The 11,801-nt window shown below is 42.6% G+C and overlaps 1 protein-coding gene across 1 annotated transcript; it reads right to left on the bottom strand.

Annotated features, from left to right (window-relative positions):
* Positions 1-3,044: 3,044 nt before the first annotated feature.
* On the bottom strand, positions 3,045-11,469 carry LOC143024311 (protein O-linked-mannose beta-1,2-N-acetylglucosaminyltransferase 1-like). The gene is made up of 7 exons (XM_076183111.1): positions 11,257-11,469; positions 7,918-8,116; positions 7,362-7,552; positions 6,710-6,812; positions 5,994-6,065; positions 3,931-4,040; positions 3,045-3,497 (listed from the first exon to the last, which is right to left on the bottom strand). The coding sequence occupies exons 1-7, from the start codon at positions 11,427-11,429 to the stop codon at positions 3,248-3,250; spliced, it is 1,098 nt and encodes a 365-aa protein (XP_076039226.1). The 5' UTR covers positions 11,430-11,469; the 3' UTR covers positions 3,045-3,247.
* Positions 11,470-11,801: the final 332 nt, after the last annotated feature.

Here is an 11,801-nt window from a genome sequence, read left to right as displayed (position 1 = left end):
CTTCTATTGACCCAGTATATAGACTCTTGGGTCACCCTTTGCTTCACCTTTTATAACCCGAGATTGGGTGCTTACGTTTCCCGGAATGCCAAAATGTATCCGAAACAGGTAGTTTAAACACCTCCCACCAATGGGGACTTGCGACTTGCTAGGTAAGACCACCCACTTGCGCGGGATCGGTTTTTGTGGGAGGGGAAGAATGTCTGTATGAAAATGAAAAGATAGTAGTGTTTAAAAGAGGGTTTTTGCCGCCGGGCGATTAGAGATATCTATTTCAAGGCTTTGGTGGTATGGGCAGGAGACTTGGGGTTGGAGATTGGGATTAATGTGTAACCGTGAGGTTACGTGGGAATATCTGTTCTTCTTATCCTCATCCAACAAAGTTAGAAAACGAGTAGGAGGCTTAGTCTTAGGGAAAGAGAGAGAAATTGTAAATAATTTTAGTGGTAGGATAACTGAAATGAGAAAATGTAGCAGGAGAGAAAGTTGGAAATGAAAATAATTTCAGTAGAAGAAAAAAGTTTATGTAGTTGTTTGTGCATGTAGTTGTGTTAGTTTTGTTTGCGGTATGGTTTTGTGTGTATTCTACACATAGAGGGTTGATTCCTCCAACGTGTATGCTTATAGCCTGACAATTAATGGGCTACATCCAATATTATCATTATTATTATTATTATCATTATTATTATTGTTGTTAGATTATCATTATTACTATCATTATTATTGTTGTTATCACCAGACAAAGCTGATAAAGGGATGCATTAGTGATAAGCACGGCTATACACGACTTATCGTGTACACCGCACGTGGGAGGGACGCAGCTGACAGATAGTCTCTACGGTGTGGTCTAGGTGTAATGTGTTGTATTAGGCGTTTGTATCTGCCGTGCAGTTTTTCTAGGTGTCTCGTGTGAAGTTTGTGTTTGTGTTGGTTGAGTCAAGGTCTAAGTAAACAGGTCTAACCGCTGGAGCAGTTCTGCGCAGCTTCTGACGTCATTTGGATGCGTCCATTTTCTCTTTGTGATACACTGAAGAAAACTGTGAAACGCCAAGGAAGACAGGAACTATATTTTATATTATATATATATATATATTATATATCATATATATTATATATTCATATATATAGACAGGAACTATAATATTTTATATATATATATATATATATATTTTATATAATATTTGTCAGAATATAACTAATTGAGTGGAGCGGTGCGAGCGAAGGCGACGTCATTTTCGAACGACGGACCAACTTCAACTGACAGCTATAGGACCCGCTAACCCCACTTTGAACAGCCAGGTGACGTTCACGGGCCCGCTGCGCCAACTCCCTCGAAATTCGGTCGGAAGTGGTTAGACCTTATATTCTTAGATCTTGGGTTGAGTGGACCAATGGAGAAGCAGGGCACGCTTCCGCGCCAAATTATGTAACGTTTCTCAGCTTGGCGTGATCTGACAGAATGTATAGCGCACCCTCAACAGACGGGTAATACGCAATATTTAACATTTTAAGAAATACACATTATAATATACACTATACATCATATTCATGCAAGGCGTGCCTTAAAAATACAGACAGGAGACTTCATTCGCACAAGTACGTGACACAGCACATCCACAGGATTCTATTCACGCTAAAAACGTGACAGCTATTATCAGTAATATGAAACGAACAGTGAGATGTTTGTTTATAACTGCATGTTACGTCTTACTGGTTTGTCTGCAATTTTGTAAGTACTCTGTAATTACATGCCATGTTTTGCTGATATCTCCCCTATTTTGTTAGCATTGTCTTGTAGTGACAAATGGAATGAGTATAAACCCAAGCGGAAGACGTTCATTCTGCAAAGGTTCTATACCGATAAAGCGAAGTCACGAGAATGTGCATCATGAATGCTGAAGTTTTGTCAGGTTTGTTAGCTGTGGGCTATATGCGAGACAACCAGGTCGGCAGCGGAATTCTCCCCAGAGATCCAGTGTTTGAATTATTCGGCAAAGAGGCTACACCAAGAGTGTGACTAAACTGCAAATGGACTCCAAAAGGCCGTCTTATTAAAATATACCATCTTGAGTCTCCTCGGCACACATATATATATATTGGGCGGCATGATAGCCCTTTAGACAACGCGTTGAACTCACGACTATGTGGTCGTGAGTTCAATTCTCGGGATCTTCTGCGTGCTTTTCTTGTTGGTTCCCGACAGCATTGGCCAGGCGTGGAGACGGCCCGAGCATCGGCTTAAAAAAAGATCGCAACTGACAGGGTACCAGGGGTTTCTCATGTTTCACTTTGTGAGAGTGGGATGATGAGTTTATATATATATATATATATATATATATATATATATATATATATATATATATATATATATATATACACATACATACATACATACATATACCAAGGCCTTTGCATTATTAAAATCGACAGCATTAAGGAGGTTGTTAATCTTCATATGGGTATTCTCCAGCTTTCTAACCAATACTCTGCCATTTGGAGGGTGGGCATAGACCAAGTTGCCAAAATGATTCATTTATTCAACGTTTCGTCTTACAAAGAGACATCATCAGGAAATTCTGTAACAAAGATAATATAGACATACAGAAATAAAGAAAAACAACAGTTTAACCTAAACAAAATTCACATATATAGAAATAGAAATAAATCAATCAGCAATAACACACATCCTAACTCGATACATGGGCCGTTGGGGACCGCTACTTACAAAAATTAAAGGTCCAAAGAAATGACGAAGGAAGTCTTCGGTTGGTGACTTATATATACGCACCTAGCCGGCTTGGGTGGTGGAGGGAGGATTAGAGGGCGGGGTTGGTTTCTCGTTAATACGTGAAGGAGAGGGTTGGGGGGTTAGGGGGTTGCGGGGTCGGTTGGGGGGAGGATGGAAGGAGTGGGTGGGAGGAGGTGGTCGGGGCGGAGAGGTCACGGGTAGCGTTAGCTTTAATATATATATATATATATATATATATATATATATATATATATATATATATATGTGTGTGTGTGTGTGTGTGTGTGTGTGTGTGTGTGTGTGTGTGTGTGTGTGTGTGTGTGTGTGTGTGTGTGTGTGTGTGTGTGTGTGTGTGTGTATTCACTTGGTCTTTTGGTCTTTTGGATCACGTGTTCGACTCGTGATCGACAGCTATTTCCCTCCTGGAAGAGAGCTCAGAGTGTGTGTGTGTGTATCGTATATCTAGTATATAATTCCTAATTACATTTTCTTTTATTTTCAAGGTGCTTTCGGATGTGGCTGAACCTGATATAAAGTGCCCATAAACACTTGGCCAAAGTAGACGAAAGGGTACTGTCGATGGCTGGCCAGCGGAATCCTCTCGATGGCTTCGACTTCCTGTTTCTCCCTGACCTTCTCCGGCCGTGTTTCCTCAGACACCACTATATGGTTTCCGAAGTCGTCGGGCCTGACTGCGCCCGTCTTCGTCATCTCCTTGAGCCTTCTGATCTTCGAACGTATTGCGTCTCTGATAAAAAAAAAGAAGAAGAAAGGAACAGTGTTCATGCAAGACCTACGAGTCACGAATCGTGATGAAAACGGAGAGTGATAGAAGGATAAGTTCATTGAGCTGCAGTTTCTGGTCCAGCCACATCACCTGTGCCAACCGTCTCTCCAAGAAATGAACTCAAGTAACGGGATTCATTTCCGTGATGGATACACCCTCCTCCTAATTTAATTTCCTTGTGCTCCCCTCGTAAATGGCGCTCAGTTTTGAGCACCGCTGAGGAGCAAAATGCATGTGAAGAAACATAGAAGACGAGAAGAAATCCCCTCGGGCTGCGTCAAAATATCATTTATACATAACCGCTCCCTGAACCCTCCCTACCTCCCAACCACTCCCTTCCATGCACCACAGTATTATCCATACACATGTGCACATTTATATAATGCAAACTCACGTGTGTATCGAATATGGAACCCCTACAACCAGGAGCGTAGAGTTGTGGACTGGTATCTTCCACACGTTTTGGTATGGCTCACGTACGTCTTCGTTCCATAAGTCCAGAAACTGTAGGGGGAGGAAGAGGCGGGAGCTGTTAGTCTGGGAGACGACGACTCAGTCAAGGTGATCACCATTGCTTCCCCCCACACGCGCACACACACACACACACACACAAATAATAATAATATTGATGATAATAATAATAATAATTATAATAATAAAATAATAATGATACTAATAAAATAATAATGATACTAATAAAAATAGTAATGATAATAAAATTATAATAATAATAAAATAATGATAATAATAAGATAATAATAATAATAATAATAATAATAATAATAATAATAATAATAATAATAATAATAATAATAATAATAATAATAATAATAATAATGATAATAATAAAATAATAATTATAATAATAATAATAATAAAAATAAAATAATGATAAATAATGAAGAAGAAAAAAATTAATAATATAAATATAAATAATTAATAAAAAAAAGATAATAAGAATAGTAATAGAAATAATAATAGAATAATAAAAATAATGACAAAAATAATTATGTAAATAATAATAAAAAGAATAATAAGAATAATAATGAATATAATAATAAAAATAATAATAAAAATAATAATAAGAATAATAGAAATAATAATAATAATAAAAATAGTAATAAAGATAATAAAAATAATGAAAATAATAAAATTAATAATGATTATAACAATAATAATAATTATAACAATAATGATAATTATAACTAATAGTAATTATAAAAATAATAATAATTATAACTATTAATAATAATTATAACAATAATAATAATTGTAACAATAATAATAATTATAACAGTAATAATAATAATAATAACTATGATAATAATGATGATAATACAAAGAAGGTAACCAAAGTGAAATGTCATAACTCCACTATCATCCACTTCATCCCCTCATATTCCACTCCCGTCCATCCTTCTCATCTTGGCTCCTCCTGGATGACGGGTCATCCCTGCAGTTTGCCCTTCGCCCTAGGTCAGAAGCAATGCAGCAAGGCGCAGCACATCCACAGCAAGGCCGCTTCATTTAATCGGCGAGCCCCCCTCTCCGTCCCCTCATGCAGAAACATAGAAGACGAGGAGAAATCCCCTCGGGCTGCGTCAAAATATCATTTACACATAACCACTCCCTATCCCTTCCCTATCTCCCACCCACCCCCTTTCATGCATCACAGTATTACATATACACAGTATATACACATATACATCAATAAATAATAATAGTAAAATCGCTTTTCCTGTCACTGCCCCAGAACAGTAACTTGGCCCTTCCATGCGTTCGCGCGCACCTACACTGCATCTGAGATTTTACTCTTGAATGACTCCAAACCCAAACCATCTTACTTCGACATCCGACGACACCACACCCGAAACTCTACATACAGAGAACTTACAGGTATCTCGGTGAACCCTTTTGCGGGCCATGGTGCCAATTTCGGCAATATGTTTCCGTAAATAACTGATCTGATCTGGAAGACGTGGTCGGGAAACGAACGTGGAAAAGATCCCAAGAGTAATTGTTTATCTTTGCAAACTAATATTTGTTTTTTTTTGGATGATCTCGACAAGTCCATTCTGAGGATGTCAGGTTATTTAAATTTACAAGCTCACTTATGGGTTTGTAAAGGATTACAAAGGCGGAGCATGCCGACAGGAGACCTTATCCATATCTAGGTCGGATGCGGAAAATATGTAATAATGATAAATCAATTAAAGGAAAATAGATGAAATTATCTTGTCTTTACACAGGTATTCTGGGGTTGTTGATCTTTGTAACGTCCATGCAAACTTTTGAGAAGAGTCTTTATTCTCAGAACCTTGCTTAGGAGAAGAACGAGGGTTGGTGGGGACCCTAAAGATCCACTTGAATTTCAGACCTGTTGTGTCAGTTGGCATGAGAAACAAGCACTCGATTGATGGGAGAGAGAGAGAGAGAGAGAAATCTGGTAATACCTACATCGCCCACGGTCCTGAAACTCGATGTGTCAGACTGGCCTCGCTGCAGAACGCCCAGAAGGTACACCCCTGGCTGAAGAAAAAAAAAAAAAAAAAAAAAAAAAAAACCGTTTGATCATTGCTGAAATTCTCTTCATGGACACTCGTCATTTATCAACACGAGTTCATAGCAATCCTGCTCTTGCAGAGTAAACTGATGGGTACAAATGGCACTCTGTTATCAGAACACGCTGCACAGAATATTAGAAATGGGCACAGGCAGGCAGAATCTGCAAAATTCAGTTAAGAATGGTCTTATGTAACCAGACTCGACAATGTAAAATTTGGGGACAGCTTTGCCATTCATGCTTACAAACATGCAATACACCCGCTCATATACTATATATATATATGCTAATAAGAACACGGGTACGTGTGTTCACTTATGCAAAGTAGACCACTTGGAAAAAGGAAACTAACGAAGCAGAGCGCTTTCGTATATTACATCTTCAGTATGTATGTATGTATGTATGTATGTATGTATGTATGTATGTATGTATGTATGTATGTATGTATGTATGTATAGATAGAGAGAGAGCGAGAGTGCTCGAAGAGAAGAAGAAGACTATGGAGGAGAAGGCGATGCACGAAGGAAAGGCGAGGAGGGAGAAATAGATGAGAAGTCAGGAGGAAAGGACAAGAGGCGGAAAGCTTAACGGAGATTATATCCATCTATACCTCATTGGCGAAGAACGTGTGATCGTAGATTTTCTTTGGATTGAGTAGGGTGGCCTGGTCGATCAGATGCGAGAGGTGTTGATCGTAGGACGCTTTCACCAACCTGTGGAGACAAACAAGGGAGTCACTTGAGGCTCTGAGTTGAGAACCGGGTGCTACAAGATCCACTATAAGCATTTATTTCTCGTTTTTTTTTTCCCGGTACCATTTTTTTCTTCTTCTTCTTGTTTCCCCTTTTTCAAAATTTAGTTAGACTAACCTACCCTACCCTTAACTAACTTGACATAATCCAATTTGTCCTAACCTAATCTAACCTAATCCACCCTAAACCCAACTTAGCCCACACACCCACACCCACATACACATATATACATGCACACACTTGCACATATTCTTATTTGGAAAGTCTGAGCTCTATGAACGGAATCTTTTTTTTCGCTATAGGGAATGAAAGGTTAATGCAAGAGAGTTTTCAAGTTACATTTTTTTTCTCACTGCAGTGCTCTTTCTTTTTTCGGCATGCATACCCTGTCTTGCACATGCTCATCTGTTTACCTTCATCTGTTATTGGTCTCTCTCTCTCTCTCTCTCTCTCTCTCTCTCTCTCTCTCTCTCTCTCTCTCTCTCTCTCTCTCTCTCTCTCTCTCCTCACCTGTGGGGGGACTCGAGTGGCACCGGCACTCCGTCATGGAGGGACGTGGCCAGGTAGCCCTGGAAGTTGTGCCAGCTGGTGGAGCTGTGGATGCCGCGGGTCGAGGCATGGCGCGCTCGGTTGGTCTCTGGCACCACACAGGACCGGTTCCCCCGCTGGAACTGCCACATGCGGAAGTCCCAGTCGACCTCCTGTGGCGGAAGAGAACGCAGCTGCCATGTGTATCACGAAAACAGTCTTATTAGTTCCAAGTGCATAGCAGGGAATGTTTAGCGAATGAGCTACTTCTATGCTACTCATTATCTCCCCAACTCCCATCACCGTCACTGTCTGCTCATCAAATATCCCCTTTTTTTATCCATCTTCCTGTCAGTCCGTTAAACCAATCAGTCCACACACATCTAGCCTTATAACAATCATCCAGCAAACCAAGTCTTTCATCTCCAGTCTTCATTGTCACACAAAAAGTCCAAAATACTCATATCTAACATACACACTCCTTCAAGTATCAAGATGGTCTTGCAAGAGTACCCGAGAGATCACAACGAAACTGAACCTTATAGGCCGGCAGCCACTGCGGCAGGATCCCCTCGACCATGTCCCTGGGGAGCAACCAACCGTAGGCCGGGGGCGAGTCGACACGAAGAAGGCGGGACGGGTCACCCTTCGTGTGGGGTCGGCACATGTGGTTGAAGGCCGAGACGCAATACACGCTCGGGTCAAGGTCGAGGACGACACTCGCCTGCTGCATGAACCTGGAGGAAAGAGAGAAAGACAGAGACCAGGAAGTGCCGAGTGAACAGGAGTTTTCTGGGTGGGGCGGGAGGTGAGAGTGTTTGGCGCCGCCTAAGGTCGACGGGTGGCCTCCCTTCCTGATCTCCTCTGGGTACCGTCCCTCCTAACAGTGGCATCATGTGGCTAACACCACCTCCTAATTTCATGTGTGAACTGTCCCGTACCGATGCACGGTTGAGGATGACACTAAAATAGGACACTTAGTTAGGTCAGGAAAAGACACCTAGATTCTGCAGGAAGATCTTAACAAATTGTTCACATGATCGGTGAAATGGCAAATGGAACTGCCTAGTGCAGGATTTATGATCTCTTGCAGTCCCATTTATTCTTATGTTCTTTGGTTATGTCCGGGCCGGTGGAAGCCTTCCAAACTTTTAAAAAATGTCCAAGCAGTTGGGAGATGATGCGGGCGTTAACGGTGGAAATGGTGGGTCAAAAAAGGAAACACTGTGTTGACAGGCACTTGAAGAATGGTAGTCAGCAGCGACCAAAAATGTGTCCATTGGAGATAGGAAGTGGTCTCTGTGTGAGACGGCGGATGAAGATGATTATCCTGTTGCCTACGCTGTCCGACAGAGTAGTCACCTCTCCCTGAGGAACGCCATGACTAGAACGGGGTTTTCCCGTAAATCCCTTATAGAGTGTGTTGTGTTGCTGGCGTGCGTAACTGTGTACAATGCAGTCTTCCATAATGTGTTGAATAGTATAGGGTGGAGTGTTAGATCCTGGACAGATACCCGCGATGCATTCATCCAGCCTCTTTTGGTAACTTAGAAGGTCTGGGTGGTGGCCACATCGCAGCCTGGGCAGGTGGACTCTATCCTCTCGAGGGAAAGTGGATTCAGAGAGATGGACATCAGGGAGTCTGGCATGTAGCAATGTGTTGTCTTTTAGTCTGTTGATGGAGCAGTGAGAGGATTCAGAGGGATGGAGATCAGGAGGTCTGACATGCAACAATATGTTGTCTCTCAGTCTGTTGATGGAGCATTGAGAGGATTCAGAGGGATGGGCATCAGGAGGTATGGCATGCACCAATGTGTTGTTTCTCAGTCTGATGATGGATCAGTGAGAGGATTCAGAGGGAAGGGCATCAGGGGGTCTGGCATGCAACAATATGTTGTCTTTCAGTCTGTTGAGGGAGCAGTGAGAGAATTCAGGGGGAAGGGCATCAGGGGGTCTGGCATGTAGCAATGTGTTGCCTTTCAGTCTGTTGATAGAGCAGTGAGAGGATTCAGAGAGATGTGGTAGAATGTGTTATAAAAAGAAATACCACTGAAAGACAAGTCTATTGATCTCATGTGACGGCACGTAGAAAGGTGAAGACAATTGCACTGGGATAGCGTGAAAGAATAAAGGCGATACGACAAGGAGTGTTTACTTTTCCAAGGGAGAACAAAAGGGAGTGATGGATGACGGAATGGAAGAAGAGTAAGCTCAGAAGGAGAGAGAAACCTGGGTGCGAAGAGGAGAAGGAGGAGAGCGGGAGGGAGGGAGGGAGGGAGGAGGCTGCATGAAGTAGCAGCAGAAATATCATAAGAACATAAGACTAAAGAAGACTTCAAGAGGCCATAAAGTCTACACAAGGCAGTTCCATGTCCATGACCACCTGTCATCTCTATCCATAAAGTTGTCTAACCTTTTCTTAAAACAACCGATAGATTCAGCGGTCACTACATGGTTACTAAGTCTATTCACTTCGTTGACCACTGTTGGTAAACCAGTTCTTGCCTATTTCCTTCTTAAATCTAACTCAGAAAGGAGTTAGGGTGTGTGGGTGGGGGGGGGGGGCACAAGAAAGGCGGATGACCAGTTGAGAGCGAAGGGAGGACCTAGTGCAGTGGTTCCCAAATCGTGCCGTGAGATCAACTGAAGGTGCTGCCAAACTTCAGGGCAAAAATAATTTCCGTATTACCGACTCTCTCTGTCATTCATTTTTGTTCATTAAAGCAGCATCAGCGTAAAGATGAGTATTTTCATATTATCCAGGGACAAAATTTGGTTACACTGATGTTGAATCAACAAAATACTGACAAACTAGAATTTAGATTTTCTAATAAGGGTGCCGGGGACTTCTGAAAGGCTTGGCAAGGGTGCCTCAAGCCAGAAAAGGTTGGGAACCACTGATCTAGTGCTTCGGAGGATATGCGTTGGGTCCAAGTTTATGTTGTAAAGGGGCGAAGAAGAGTCTCACTCTCCTTCTTATGAGATTTAGGGCCGAAAGGTCGAGCTCCTTGCGGTTGATTTAAAGACACACGTTTGAGGAAAGATGCTGGGTTTACAGATGTGCATTATTCAAGAAAAAAAAAGTGCTTGCGCGGACACACACCCTCACACACACACACTGTTCACCTAAAAATGAGAAGAGAAAAATAAGTAAGGGGGATGGGAAGCCTCTTTTTCCTGTCCCTATCTTGAAAAGGACCCAGCAGCATCTTGTTTCATAAAGATGCAGCAGAGGAGAGGGAGGGGGGGTTGAGGTGTGTGTTGGGGGAGGTGTAAAAGATCCTCAAGCCGAGAGGGTCCGAAGTTTGCTTATCCTTACAAGCTGATATTTGGGGTGGCTGATCTTAACAAACTTAACCCCACCTCACCTAACCTAACTTAGCCTAACCTAACCTAGCTATACCTAACCCAACCTAACCTGATCTAACCTTAATTAAGTGATCGTCACTGCTTTGGTGGTTTATATTTACAAACTCATTTGTGGGGCCGCTACTCTTTGCAAGGTAATACCTGGGGTTACTTTTCTTTACAAAGGTATCCTGGGGCTGCTGATTTTTACAACGCCCAGAGGGTTGGGGGGGTTACCACTCTAGGAACTGTTGAAGGTATCCCCCGTTATACTAAGCGCAAACTGAGGCGCAGGCAACACAGGCGACACAGCACAGCAAAGACAGGCTTCCTGTTGCTGAATTGAAGTACAGTTCGAACCTCTCTCTCTCACTTGAAATGCTGAGGTAGTAATGCATTAGAAACATTTCAAATGAGAGAGAAGCTCAAACTGGACTTCAATTCAGCAACAGGAAGTGTGTCTTTGCTCTATACTGCGTCGGTTGTGTCGCCTGCGTCTCAGTTTGAGCTGAGCAGGGCAGGAACTCACTCGTAGAAGTCCGCCGTGACCACGACATCCTCTTCCAGAACGATGAATTTGGTGGCGTCTGGGTAGAGGCGGAGAGCGTGGAAGAGCGCAAACCGAAGGTGCCTCGAGATTCTGGCGGAATACTTGCCCTCCGGCCTGACGAGGAGGGAAAAAATATATATAAAATGAGGCATGTGTACGTGAACAACAAAAAGAACAACACAGGGAGGGGATCCCGCCGTGTCTCAGTGGTAACGTGCGCGTCTGGTAATCGCGTGGGGATTTCGGGCGTATGTACAGATCCTGGCCCAGAGGTTAGGAAGGGTATCCATTCTGAGTGATGGCCCCCAACGGCCGCTCAACTCTGACCTGAGGTGACCTCAGCCTCCCCCGGGTATGGTCATTGCAGGAGTGGCATACCGCGGACACCGTCTCCTGCGTTCATTCATGGACTGTTCAGGACCACATGCGAGGTTAAGATCCGGGCGGGTACGAGCCCTACAACCCACGAAAAAAAAGGAAAGAGATGCGGATAACGGGAGGGGCTGAGGAGGGGGGGGGGAGTT

This window comes from Oratosquilla oratoria, chromosome 4, assembly GCF_046742065.1.
Source record: "Oratosquilla oratoria isolate Oo_2021 chromosome 4, ASM4674206v1, whole genome shotgun sequence".
In the NCBI taxonomy this organism is placed as follows: Eukaryota; Metazoa; Arthropoda; class Malacostraca; order Stomatopoda; family Squillidae; genus Oratosquilla; species Oratosquilla oratoria.
Note: the sequence above shows the minus strand (reverse complement) of the source record. Positions and strands in the feature narration are given on the sequence as shown.